Below are 14,648 nucleotides of genomic sequence, written 5' to 3'. Positions count from 1 at the left end.
AGTGAAGGAAAGGATACGGTCAGGTTTGTGAAACAGCTACTTCAAGAATGATAGTGACGTTCCTCAATGCAGCAATAAAAGATAAGATTATAGAGCAAGCATGGAGCCAGAGACAGGTCTTCTTCCAAGATAAACGGATCTTCTTCAATCAAGACTACACTCCCAATGTAGAAAAGAGCTAAGGTTCACGAAATCATAAAACAACTAAAATAAAAAGAAAGTGCAGGCGAAATGTCTGTACCTGGCAGAAGTGAAAATTAAATTGGATACCACAGAGAAGACCTTTGCAACACTAACAGAGGCTGCTGAAGGAGCTCGAAGTCAAAATGCGCTGCAGAGAAAGAGGGGCACGGAGCTGTCAACACATTGTTAGATAGTTAAATATGTTTATTGTTTAAATAAGGGAAGCATATATTATTGTACAGAGATTATGACTTATTTACATTTTGTAAATTATAATGTAAGCAGAATCATTAACCCAATCAAGAGAAAAAATTTTTAAATGTGTATGCCCAAAATGAAGACTGCACTTTTTAAAAGGGATTGCACCTTTTGTGGCAGATAAAGGAGGAGGAATTATACTCAGGGGAGGAGATTTTAATTTGTACTCTGAAGACTAAACTAGACATATTACTGGTAATAATAAAACCTCAGTCCAAAATGACCTACTAGGCATGATGACTGAACTGGAACTGGTGGATGTCTGGTGTCATTTTCATCCTAACAACAGAAATTTTACATTCGTGTCCCAAATACATGGAAGATACACAAGGATAGTGAAGATATGCGTACCTATTTTAGAGTTTAGAAATGTGTTAGAATGTAGAATTATTGTAGAGACACTGACACTGCCCTCGATGTAATAAAGGCCTGAGTGTGTCATAAACTTAGGAGTAGATTTCTAGGAGACCCTCCCCCAGTTTGAACTGTGAAAGTGAGATAAGGAGAGGTTAATGTTGAGTGGAAATTCCTCAGGGCATGACTGGGTGGGAGTCTCAAAGTTTGTAACTAAATAACTTTGATTTGGAAGGGAGATGGACTTTTATGACCCTCAGGAAGGCACGTACATAGAGATATACGCACATAGTGTTTTAACTGTTACGCACACACATCCACATGCACACTCACGTGCACTCACACATACACACAGGTACGCACATACACTCACTCACGTGCACTCACATAGACATACGGGTACGCGCACACACAGGCACTCACGTGCTCGTGCACACAGACAAAGAGTTTGCAGCACACCGTGGGGGTGTTATGATGGGGTCACTTCTATAAAGCTGGCAGTAAATAACAAAGGAGTGAAGATTTTGCAGAGGGACACCGGCCTGGCAAGTCTTCCCTTCTAGAAGAATGCATGCTTAAATGAAGATGAATAAAGGTTTTGTGAAATAACTACTGAGTCCAGTGCATCTCTGGATGCTCGAAGAATGAAAAAGAACCTGGGTAAAACTGATTTCCCAACAATAGACTTTTCATGTCAAAAATCGACATGTATAGGATAAAACAGATGACAATTGAATCAATCATTGTTTCTGACCATAGCCCAGTTGTTATGAAAATGAATATAAGATCAAATGACAATTTAAAGACAAAGTAAAAAGACTAGAGAGAGAACATCAACAATATACATTTAAAAAGCTAAAAGAAGCTAGACAACAATTAGATGAGCTACTACCATACAAGGCAGAAGAGGGTCTCAGATATTAATAAAAACTGTTATTGGCCTTTCAGCTCAGAAAAGCACAGTTCCTAAGATCAGAAATCAAGAAATGAAACTCAAACTAAAGAAATATTCAATACTTATGTAAAATATTACAGACAGTTGTAAAGGAGGAAGCACAAAAACCTCGGAAACAAAAAAAATTGAGTTCCTTAAACCCCTTAAATTGGCTAAAATATCAATGATGGAATAAACTAAATTAGTAGTACCTATCACAGAAGCTGAAATAAAATAAAAGAGTCAATGCTAAATTTAAAAACAATAAATAACCCCCCATATTATGCAAAGTATATAACTCTACACTAAACTCAAGAGACGCCAAAATCATGGCTGGATGCAATTATTACAGTCATGCATATGGAAGGAAAAGATCCTATGCATATCATACCGTTCATGGTAACACCGGTATAATGTTGGGCAACGATAAGAAAATGAAATATCGCGATAGAATATGGGTAAAACACACATGCGCAGAGCCTTTGTTTTCATACGCACATGGCGGAAAAAGCCTGGCAGCGACTAAGAATGAGAAGGGCAAAAGCGGATCGTTGAATGAAACAGATGAACCAGAACTGGTTTGTAAAAATGCTGCAACTTCAGTGGTGTGGAACTGGTTTAGCTTTCGTCTGTCAGATGCACAACAAAGCACTATTTTTGGTAGAGCATGCTAGCGGGCCGTCGTTATTACCGTGTTTTTTGGAAAATACGGCACACTTAAAATCTGAAAATCGACAGTGTCCCTTATAATCCTGTGCGCCTTATTTATTAATTCTGGTTGTATTTACTGACCTCGAAACAATTTTATGTGGTACATGGCGCTCGAAAATCTGTCTAATGTTTCAGTCCGACTTTGCTAAGCTACGAAGCCGCACCACTTGATGGACTGTCAGAGAACCGCTTCAGGTTATTAGGAGTGCACATCATTTGAACAGTCTTTACAGGCCAAGCATATATCTCCATCTCTCTGTCTAACAGTAAGATGTCTGTGATATATAATAATCCAGAAACTTTAAGCCGAGCATCCCGAGGACTCCAAATCCTGCTTCCTTCCCTGAGGATGCCTTTGTGTAAAGTGAAGGCTAGGAGCACGCTGGTGTTCAGTCACCTGAGCAGCATAAGAGTTCGAATGTGCTCGACAAGTCTCAGAGTGGGTCGGCTGATAGGATAGTGAGGTGGCAGCTTCACTTCAGAGCCCGACGGCATCACAGAGTATCTGCAGGACCAAAACAGATCTGAGCTGTCAGACTTTGGAGCATTTACACATTTCTTCTTTATAATAAGAAGTTAACGTGAGCACGTATGTACTTAGTGACTGTTGTGGCTGTCTTGAGCATACCTGAACTCCTCTCTGAAATGCGAGCGCAGGTGCTGAGCCAGCTGGCTGTTGTACTGCAGACAGGCCAGCAGGAGGTTGAGGCGCTGGAACAGCAGGACGGACTGAACGGGACTGGGGACCGACACTTGCAGGCCCGTCAGAACCAACACCACCTGCTGGACCTGGTAACCAATGAAGGAGAGCTGCGGGGACGGAGAGGGTCAGCGTTTGAGTAATTCTTATCATTCTGACAGAAATCACAGTTAAATCTGATGAGACCTTTACCAGGTGGGGATGAGGCTGCAGGACTCTGAGGATCCAACCGACAGACAGGAAGTTTTCAGCAGAGACACACCTGCTGGTCTGAAACACGAAGAGTTGAACAAAAACTGTGTTTGTTTCTTGTTATGTGGATATTCAGAGCTTTCTTGGACCATATCATAGCAAATAACAAATGTTTTAAAGCTATGCAATCTGTATATAGCAGTTGAACTTTTTAGATAAGTCTACTGTGTACACAAGAATAAGAATAACTTAATGTATTAAGCTAAACTGGCTGACACTTTCATATTATTCTTGTGATTTCTTATTGGCCCTGTTTATTTAATGCAGGCCAGGTGACCCTTTTCTGGTTTAAAAAGGATGGCGAGCCAACAAAGGGCAGGGAGCAGGATTCTTAACACATCATTTCCCCCGTTTATGGACAATAGCGCTTGGACATTTCTCATGGACACCCAGATAAAAATCATGGACTTTCTCTCATCAGTGTGGACCAGTGTTTTTGAATTGGTGGTGTGTTATTTATGGGGAATATTATTGAACTTGAGAAACTGTATTGCTTGATCTAAGCTACAAGACTGTTTAGTTGTCTTTGTGCACCTTAAACCGGGCACCACTGCACCAGGAGTAATTATTTAAGTTTTTCCTTTTCTTTCCTTGTTATTTTTCCTTGGTTTTGTTTAAATACATTGTACCTGCAATAGCGTTCTGTGTTGTGTGTATTTATTGATTACTGACCATCAGCTTCAGTAGCCGTTCTTTAATCTTCTGATTAATAATATTCTGCTTAATACCTGACGTGTATTAATTCATTAGTGCTTCATCAGTGTTACAGTTGTTTAGTTTTTGTAATTCCCAGGAGAGCCTGAGGTGTTGCATAAACACATTTTACTCACAGCTGAGAAGCGCCCCCGTTGTACGCTTTATCAAACTCACCACGTGGCCTACGAGCAGCAGTTCAAAGAGCAGAGAGGCGGCGGTGTCCAGATACTCAGGGAGTAAGGCCTGAAGCTGTAAGAGGCACAAGGTTTAATGCATCGAAGGCACATGAAAGACACTTGATGTGAGCAGAGAGCAGCTCACCTCTGAGTACGTCAGAAATCCTCCGCTGTGAGTTTGTGGCTGAGGGTCACATATTAAGGCAAGCAGCATTCGGGAGGCCAGAGCACCTCTGCAGGGAAACAACAGTTAATGCAGAAAAGGGAAGGTGTGCTAACATCTGGAAATGAGCTTTATAACTCTTCTCTGGGTTTCACCAGACTACAACAAAGGAAAGCAGCTCCAGCTGCAACCAAAGAAATGATAGAAAATCTCCCTGAGAATAATCACATTTATTATTTTCTCACTTTTTATTTACTATTGTTAATAGATAAACCTCACAAACACACTGGAGACACATCAGTCTATAAGCCATGAATCTGTGTACATTTCTCTCATTTTAATACAGAAAAAAAAATAAGTAAAGACTCCTCTGGAGCTCAGACTGAATTCAGTTTTTGCCATCACACTGGCATCATTATCCATCTATCGTTCAAGCCTGTATGATTCAGATTTATACCAGTTTTTACAAGAATTTTTCTTTTATAATATTTCACAAAGACACCAGTCTTCTTTTGTAACCACATCCTCTTCAAAAAGGCAGAAATCCTAAACTTCAGCAGTACGGGGAATCTCATATCTCGGCATTTTAACTTTTCCTCAGGTACTTTGGTTTCTGCACTGCCTCCAATGACTCGGATGATTTACTCCTGATATATGATTAAAAAAAACAACTGATGTTTACTCGCCACTTCTTTAGTGGATGTTATGAACTCAACCCTGAACTTCAGCCTCGTGTGATATGCCAGTGTTCTCTTCCCATTTAACTTAATGTGTCCAGTATTCATTTCATTTTGATCCTAAACCCTTCGAGTAGTTCTGTAGTCCTCTGTGTCATTGTGTATCATCACTGTGTCAGTTAGTGTATTGACTTCCTTAGATGTGGATCCCTCACTTGTAGATACATAGAAAATCTCTTTATTCCAATCTAAGCTCCTTTTAGGCCTTTACAGGAGCTGCCAACAGATATTTCAACATACCTGAAATGAGGACTGTTTAATGAAAGGAACAAACATACACTGTGTTCTGTTTACTTTTTGGCAGAGAGCAGGCTGAGTCTGGCAGCTTCGACCTCCGTCTCTCTGAACATGATGGCGAGCGTGTCAACGATCAGAGAGCTCAGTCTGAAACACAAACAGCAGAGCTTCAGTCACATGCTCATCATCATCGTCATAGCAACACACAGCAAGGAAGATATGACCTGCAGTTAGTTATTATATTGTTACTATAAATATTATCACAGTCGCAGATTCTTTCAGTGTTTTAGGTAATATTGCGGTCTTCATCCACTCACTCTGGATTTGTTCCTGAACAAACTGAATCCTGTGAATACTGCTGTTGTTGGTATAACCGCACGCAACAATAACAGGACCTGTTCTCAGTACCGATAAGTGCGAACATTAATGGGACTATAATGTAAACTTCAGCTCTTTACATGTTCTTTATTATCTACTTTATGAATGAGGAGGTGAAACTGCTTCAGGCTCGACAGGAGAAGGCAGAGAGAGGAAACCTGCCAGTGAGCAGGTTAGGTTCACAGTGTGTTATGCTGTTAATGCAAACTAAGTTTAAGTTAGCTTGTTTAAAGAAAACTCAGTTTCCCTCATCTCAGGCTTCAAAAATCTGAAGTTTTCACAAAACCCACTTTCTGGAAACAGCTGTGAAATAATGCACATCATCTCTGTAATCGCCACGCTGAATACAGTCAAAGAAACACCTTAATGAATCTGAAATCTCGCCTCTGTGGAGCTATGAACACCTGCTAAGGGGCTTACAGGAGCTGATCTGCTGTGTAGAGTCCACCGAGGCTCTGGCGGCCGTGAAGACATCCCTCCAGAGTGCAGAGCAGGAAAGTACACACCTCACTGGACTGGAAAACAGAAAATGAGTCATTCACTGCAACTCACAGGCACGTTCTGTACGTCAAACACACAGTGCCGAGCAGGTTTTATAAACTTTACCCTCCAGAAGAGCCGGCGCAGGGTAACGCTGCGGTGCGCGGCGGTCCTCAGCTCCTGCAGCAGCAGGTACATACTCTCCACGCTGCTCCCGTCCTGCAGGAGCTCGGAGCTCAGCTGGCCAAACAGGTGAGCCGTCCGCTCCCAGCTTAAATATAACATCAACATTAATACCGACGTTTGAGCCTGTTAGCAATAACAAGTTTAAATGAGCCTAAACTCGTCACAGTCTGCTGTGATGAACCTTCAGGGCTCAGATGAGGTTTCTCAGAGCAGGTCGAAATCTCTGGAAATGTTTTTATATAAATCTTTATATTGGAATATGAGCGCTACAGCTCAGCACAGCCAAGATAAAATAATATTTCAGTTCATTAAAAATATTTCATGGTCTCATTATTTAAGCTCCACTCAAATGTAAACTAAACAAATGTACGTGTTTGCAAATATTAAATGTGCAGTGAAACATCTGGAGCTGATGCAAAAGAGGTGCAGTTCTCCTGAATGTGAACTTCTGCATGATTATGCGTGGCTGATGCAGGCGGCTGTAGCTGCCAGCTGTCTGATAGGCTTCACCTCAGCTAACTGCAGTCACTGAGCTGGAGCTTTGTGGGGAGCTACCATACTGTAATCTACAGCTACTCCAGGACGCCTCGGCTTCAGTCTCAGAGAGTATCCACAGCACTAATCAGTAGAGTGGAGTCCAAAACCAGTGGGTGCCGTCACAGTGGCTATGTCCAGTGTAGTCTATGAGTGAATGATTTCTGTTTCCACAGTAACAAACTGACCTGTGACCTTTATTCTGACTGGACAAGCAGGAAGTTGTGTGTCTGCAGTCTGCACAGAACAGTTTATTACCTGATGGCAGCAGCAGACAATGAAACGCAGTTCCTCCTTCTGTAGAGCGGATCTAACAAAAGGGTGGACCTCTGAACACACACACACACACACACCTCAGAAATCTGAGCGAGTACACCATCAGACACATGTTTTATACTTTTATACTTTTTCATTTTATACTTCCTGTTTTTTCTTATTTTGTATTTTCTTTGTGTTTATGAGCCTTTCTGATCTTCTGGTTCTTGGTATTAGTTCTTTATCGTTATAACTAAACTAGTTCTCAGTGTAGTTACAGATTACTTTAGGGTGATTAGTTCCCTTTAGTGCTCCCATTCTGTCCTTTTATCTTTCTCGCCCCCCTTTCAGTTGTGCCTCACTTCCTGCTTCATTTTGATAGTTGTTCCTTGTGTTTGCTTTCAGTTTTGCTTCTTTTGTCTCATCCTCTGTGATTTAGCTCAGCTGTGTTTTGTTCTCCCAGCTATCTCCACTTCCCTCATTACCTTTCTGTGTCTGTGTGTATGTAACAAACAGCTTACCTTTTGTTACATACAAAAGTTAATCCCTGTTTTCTGTGACTGCATTTAAAGTCCATATCATTACACAGGACACGCTCTGTATAACCTGCACACTGTGACATTTACTTATCTACTCCAAAAATCCACAGGGCACCTTTAAGCTCCACTTTCATATAAATAACCACAACATTTCTAAAGCTAACAGTCAATGTGTTAAATACTATTCATAGACAGTCTTCACTCACAATACTGAAGCTGTTCCACAAGCTCTGCAGGTGGAGGTAAAGTCTGGACTTCTCTGAGACGGCGTACAGGTGGAGCTCCGCCTCCCACTCCTCCTCGCTGTCCACGCAGCCTCGTCTCAGCAGACGTGACAGGACCGAACCGATCCTCCTTTGTAACTGTAACAGCACACACAACAGAGCTCGACCAAATTTACAGAGACGTGTGACCCTTGTCTAAGTTACTTCAAATTGAATTTGAGTAGATCTTCATCGGAACAGCCGCACGTTTATACCTGACCACTCTCGAGGGTCTTCAGGCTTTTCTCTGAGAGCAATGGCGATGAGGCAGGTGAGACTAAGGGGGAGTAAAAGGGGGGAGGCTGCGGGACTCTCGTGAGGCCGAGAGTCTCTGGGTTCGGGCACGAGGCTGAGCGGGTGTGCTTTAACACTGGGGGGAGCTCCTCCTTCCTCCATTGGCTGCTGGAGAGAAGAAACAGCGCAGACATCAGGTTTCTGTGAAGTGTCTGCATCATCAACTGTGTGAGTTTCATGTCGTATTCCAGCTGCACAAAACAATTAAAAACACTTTCCTGATCAGCTAATGGTCTCGGTTGCTAGTTTGAAGTCTACCTGAACACAACACAAGGTTCATGTAGTAAATTAACGTCACACTAGAGCCAAATAAGCCTCTAAAATATGCTTTGCTTTTCAGAACTTCTTTATTGTTTTTCTGCACAAATGTTGCAGCTTAAAAACAGAAAGAGCTCTCAGGTAGATTCACACAGTCATGATAGTCGTGCTCCTGAGACTTCACGCTGTCAGCTCATCCTTAGGTTCAACTTTACAAGCAGTCTAAGGTTTGGGAGTGGCAGTGAAAGAAAAGTGTGTACGTTTAATGACCTACCGGGGGTGAGCACAGCTGAGCAGCAGGGAACATTACCGTGAGACAGCTTTTACATTTTATGCTGTTTGCGTCTGTTTTACAGTGCTTCGTCGTTACCAGGCAACAGTTCAATGACAGTAAATCTGTTCCTTCCTCCCTCCATCTCCTGCCTCATTCACAGAAGAACTCAAGGAGGATCGGAGCCCCGCATGCAACCAAGTAAAAATGCAAACTGTCCAGCAGCGAACCAGCAGGTCCTCTTGCTGTGGGAATTTATAAAAACGTGTTTGGAAAACACATCTCTACATTTCAATCATCAGTGGGCACATTCTGCTGAAAAAGGATAAATGATGGACCAGCAGTACCAGGTGGATGTTACCTGCTGCCTGGTGTGTGGATGAAGCACTGCAGGTGTGATATTGAGGAGCAACACTGGAGTCACTCTGTGAACATGTTAATGAGCAGCAGGTAAACTAGTCCCTGGAGTAAATAAGTCATGAGCTACCTGAGACACTGGGGTGGTCATTACATACTCAGGTAAAGTGGCTCAGCTGTTAACAAGTTCACAACAGACAACCACATTACAGTGTTGAAGTATCCCACACATAAACTTTCACTGTCTGCCTCACTCCTGCACACTCTGCAGCTTCTAAAATGATTATAACCAAATTCAACACTGGCATTACGTAATGTGTTTGCAGGGAGGACTTAAAAGCCTTTATGTGTGAGTATCCTCAAATAAAACATGCTTCTGAAGTGTGTCTGTGTTTTACTCACCTCTCTGTGGAAAATCCTGTGGAGGAAATGGAAACACAGGATGGCTAGAGTTACAGATAAAGAAACAAGACGACACATAAACCTCACTGGTGTCTTTCCAAAGGATCAAATCTCTGAAGAGACCATTCCACATGTCTCTGACTCGTCTTACAAAAAGCATAAACTTCAGTCTGATATCATTGCGTAGCATCATCAAATTACATAAACTGTCTCAGTTACCTTGTAATGTGCTTGTTATTTCAGGACAGTGGCTGTTTCGGCGAGAGGACGGGGCTGCAGGAGGAAGGCCCTCTTTCTTGGCTCTCTTTAACCAATTGCGTTGCTTCGCTGCAGGTTTTTTGGTGACGTAGACGATCCGTATGTGTTGGCAGCGTTCCTGATGCTTCCCACTGAGGAAATCTGGGATGTCGTTCACCTGTAAAAAAAGACAATGCTGTAAAGATTATAAAATGTGACAATATGAGGGAGCAGAATCAGAAATAAGACAAAACCAAGCGGTGCAGAAACGAGTCGACAGAAAACTGACATTAGCGCATCGATTCTAATGATTGACTATTTTTCAAGCAAATTTTGGTTTTGTAGAAACTATTAATCAAACTATTAATAAAAAGATGAATCTATACATTATCATGAGTTTCAGCCCTTAAAATAAAAAAATCGGATATTTACAGAATAACAAGATTAAATAAAGATAATGTTTATATTTTGTGCCATATACAACCTTTGAACATATATACTGTGCACTTATAGTGGGTATTCTCACATCTTTCATGGATATTGATCATCTGCTGTAGACTGATTTTGATCCTGTGTGTAATAAAAGGATGTAGGATAATCCCACACTACTTCAGTAATCTTGAGGTCCGGGCACTGGGGGGTCCGATCCATGACTGATATCACTCTACTGTGTGTTTTTCCCTCCTGACAACATCTCATCTCTCCCTCAGATCTGGTTCAACAATTTTCAGTCGTTCTTGTGTCATTTTAATAATCAACCTTTTCTCTGTTTCCCTTCCTTAAGAACAGCTTCTTGACAGCCGCTCTTCCACTGAGACCTTTTCTGATGAGGCTTCAGTGATCAGCAGCTGATCAGCTGAAGGTCCTCCTCTCATATTTTTCATGGATATTGATCATCTGCTAAAGATAGATTTTAAATCTAAGTTTTCAGCTAACAGATCTTTGTGAATAATGTTGTTGTTGTAAAAATATTATTTTGTGCCTGTGAAACTGTGTCATCTTTGGCAACTTAATGACAGAAAGAATGATTGTGTTTTTTATGACACACTGCTGTTGTCATAAAATAGTAAACTGGTTCTTTGCTAATATTCTGTTATGTGTGGAGACAACACTGGTTCATCTGAGTTAAGATCCTTTTTTATGCTTGGATCATAGTTACTTTGAAAGCCTGGAGAAGTATTGCTAAAGAGCACTTAAAAAAACAGCAGAAACATCTATAAAATACAAAGAAATCAAAAACTTCTGGATTGTATTTTGTCAGATTTTATTTTATTGAGTGACTCTAATTTATTTAACTGCTTTTTCAATGTTGCATTGAATATGTTGGCGACTGCTTTGTCACGGGAACTTGAATAAAGCACGTCTCATCTTCTGAGCGGCTTTAATTTTGCGTTTGCCAAAGATCGCGTTACAAAAGACCTGATTTCTGTTTGTTACAGTGAGCAGGTTCGAGTCCCAGTAAGTTTCCATGAGCTCCCAGTGCTCTGAAGATCCTCCACAAAGTGGCTAAAGGGTGGTGCTGAGGCCATGGAGAGGCCAGCACAGGTCATCAGGTGGTAATCTTAGAGTTAATGCAGATGGGATTAACTCTGTTAGGGCCGAGTTAAACCTCTGACATAACGAGATGAAGTTAGAGGCTCGGCGTGACTTTTGCTGCATGTATTGCAGCTCTGTATTATGTGGCATTGGAACTATTTTAAGCTTTTAAAGTTTAATTAAAATCTGAGGATAACAGCTTCCTCATTAACGGTTTGTCTGTGCTGTTCTTTGGCAGGTTGATATACATGAAGTACTTGAAACGGTCACATGGGCAGCCCTAACAATAAGTACATACCAACATTACTGACAGCTGTTAATCATACCTGAGTCCTGCTCCGTGATTGGTTTCCAGGCTTCCTGCAACTCAGGTGCTCTGAGGCTCAGTGCAGCTCAGTATGAGCAGACATGAAATATGCAAACCAGAGCAGGTGTTACGCTCTTGTTCTCGCCATCAGCAGTAAAGGTGAGAAGTGAAACCTATAAATCGAACTAACTCGTGTGTAATCTGAAGAGTTTAACAGGGATTAATCAGCAGAAGCCGGTTAGTCAGTGAACGCATCATGTGACATGCATGTAATCTAACGTGCTTTAGTCGTGGTTTGGCTGTCACTCAAGGTTATGTCAGTTAAGTCTCCAAAAACCAAAAACTTATTGTCACGGACCCGGTGCCGGGGACTCGGGGTTCGTGAACAGTGTGGACCTTTATTGTTATTAGTGTATTGGATGTACGTTTGCTGCACTGTGTTCTTGTGTTCAATGCTGGTGTGTGTGTGTGTGAGGCTGGAGGATGAAGGACAGCCACCTGCAGGCCTGATGGGTGTGGCCCTGCCAGCTGCTGGTCACGCCTAGCTTACCACACACCTGCTTCTGATCAGGATCGTCGGGGGAGCTACTTAACAGAGCGATGGAGCTTCCTCCGGCGCAGGATCGTTGAGTTAGACTCCATGTCAGTGTTTGTAGTGCTGGTCAGTGTATGCCTGCTGGAGTTGGTGCCATAACGGCTGTGTCTGTGTTTTTTTTCCTCAGGAGAGTGGAACACAGGACTGCAAGACACACGGGGTGTGTGAAGGCACAGGGGCAGAGAGCACGGGATACCAGCACTTGGGAGAAGACACGTCACGGGAGTCGAGGGAGCACTTTTGGAGATTTAATGTGTGGTGTATATTTACCTCACTGTAAATAAACCCACTGTTCATTTCATTAAGTCCAGCGTTTGGGTCCTTTCTCCAACATCCCCCACGGTCTGCCCCCCAGACCGTGACACTTATTCAGTTTACTGTCAAATTAGACAGAAAAAATTGAGCTTTAACATATTCTGCTAATAGAACTAGCTCTAAAGATCCACTAATTACCTCATTGGGTTCAGCTTTAAAGATGTCACAAGTCAAAAATAATAGAAATCTATGGGGTCCTAATTATAAACTGCAAACTTCATCCATATTTATCTCTAAATGTTCTTTAAAAATCTGGAGCTTGGTTTTAAACCTAAGCGTGAAGACTTAAACGTCAATATCAAGTTTAGATTTAAAGTCTGACTGTAAATTCTCATCTTTACGGCTCTGGTCAGAAAAAAGCTAGACGAAAGGCCAGAGCCATTTAAATGTGTGTGATGCTTCTTCAGCCCTAGCTCTCAGCCGAACTTCACTGCAGGAATATCAACCAAAGTGCAAACAGGTCACAACCCTTTGGGCTTTGTTTTGCTGTCTTCTCTGGTTTGTTCACAGTTTAGGTTTCAAAGATAACTGAGATTTTCCTTGACTCAACATCCACTCTGTGATGTCAGTCTGGAGATTATTTCGTCTTGATGCATTCTCAATCATCCAGGTAAATTAATCTCCAAAGGTTGATTCTGTTCATCTGGATGTAGCGTTTTCAGTGGGAGAAACGTTTCGTCACTCATCCAAGTGACTTCTTCAGTCGACTGAAGAAATCACTTGGATGAGCAGAATCAACTGGTGAATATTTGTAAAAGAAATACAGATATTTTCTTCTACAGCCACTTCAAAATGTAGGCCTTGTCTTGTCCTCTTTCACCTGATGTGATACACGTTGCAGTTTTGACACAAATCCCTTCTGAACACATCCTGTAGACTCATTACAACACAGCTTCCAAATGCAATGTTAGGATTTAACTATTAAAGTTTTCGAGCCTTTACTGAACAAACGAGACATGAACACTTCACAGTATGCCTATTTTCTCGATTCATTGATAAATATTTGGTCTGCACAACAATATCCATGACAGACATTAAAACAGTCACGTCATCATTTAAGATAAAAATACTGGAAATGAGTGCTTTAACTCTGTACTGTTTCTTTTAAAAGTTTACTTTTATTTACCTTAAAAATAACTTACCTTAAACGCCAATTTAATAGAAAATCCAATAAATATGGTAGAAGGTTTTTCTGTTGATTTTATATCAATATTAAAAATACATATATTTTTTTATCATTTATTGAAAAAACCCGACGTCTTAGGTCTTCACAGTATTTACACTAATTTTCTCCAATAATAACAAATATCTATCGGCAAAATACTAATTTTTTTTCAAAATATCGTATCTTACTTTATTAAAATCAGGTTATAACAGGTCATGTTCAGATTTTTTGTTTGTTTTTTCGTTTAATAAAATCAGCTTTTGGATTTTGTGTCGGTTAATTAGGGCGGGATTAATGCAGTAGAAACAAAAATAAATACTTTTTTAAATCACTTTTTCTGTTCAAACTCACCAGCTCGATGTAACGCACGCGCCTGAAGCTAACGGCTGCCGTGAGAGTGCGTGGCGAGTACTCGGTGAGGTACACGCACTCGTCGCTGAGCACCACGTGCATGTACACCTTGTTGATGGACTCGGACAGCACCACGCACGGCTCGTAAGCCCGGATCCGTTCGTACACCCTCCGCTCCAGCTTCCGCTGCAGGAACGAGTCCAGCCGCGCGTTCCGCCGGCACAGCAGCGACCCGGAGCCGCTGTGGGCCATGACGGGACCGCTCCGTGGAGCCGCCGGTAACGCCTCTGAGATTTCAACCGCCGCTTTGTCGCGAGGCAGGTGCTCACAGGTCCAGCTCCATCCGGTACGTTTGAAAAGTCGAGTTAAGATGAACACACGCCGCTGGTTCTGTCCCGGTTCTGGACAGTGAGCTGTAGGTAAAGCGCCAATGACTCGAGCCGTCAGTGCGTCTGCTCTCTGATTGGTCAGCGAAGAGGAGCGGAACATTGCTGATTGGCCAAACGCAATAATTATGTAGTAAT

The 14,648-nt window shown here is 41.8% G+C and overlaps 1 protein-coding gene across 2 annotated transcripts; it reads right to left on the bottom strand.

Moving 5' to 3' along the window:
• Positions 1-155: 155 nt before the first annotated feature.
• Positions 156-14,613, bottom strand: cUnh12orf56 (chromosome Un C12orf56 homolog; the record flags this gene model as incomplete). Of its 2 annotated transcripts, none has more annotated exons than XM_080886101.1 (14): positions 156-2,945; positions 3,069-3,250; positions 3,333-3,410; positions 4,263-4,337; positions 4,410-4,497; positions 5,459-5,548; positions 6,200-6,294; positions 6,386-6,530; positions 7,238-7,308; positions 7,980-8,135; positions 8,252-8,438; positions 9,619-9,634; positions 9,838-10,033; positions 14,125-14,613. In XM_080886101.1, 14 exons carry the CDS (start codon positions 14,611-14,613, stop codon positions 2,834-2,836), a joined length of 1,980 nt encoding a protein of 659 aa, XP_080742227.1. In that variant the 3' UTR covers positions 156-2,833. The 2 variants fall into 2 exon arrangements, with proteins under 2 accessions (XP_080742227.1, XP_080742228.1); XM_080886102.1 differs by having other exon boundaries at positions 8,252-8,435; positions 14,125-14,510.
• Between the last annotated feature and the right edge of the window lie 35 nt (positions 14,614-14,648).

This window comes from Rhamphochromis sp. 'chilingali' (assembly GCF_963969265.1).
Source record: "Rhamphochromis sp. 'chilingali' genome assembly, chromosome: 7".
NCBI classification, from domain to species: domain Eukaryota; kingdom Metazoa; phylum Chordata; class Actinopteri; order Cichliformes; family Cichlidae; genus Rhamphochromis; species Rhamphochromis sp. 'chilingali'.
This window is presented reverse-complemented; position numbering and strand designations above follow the sequence as displayed.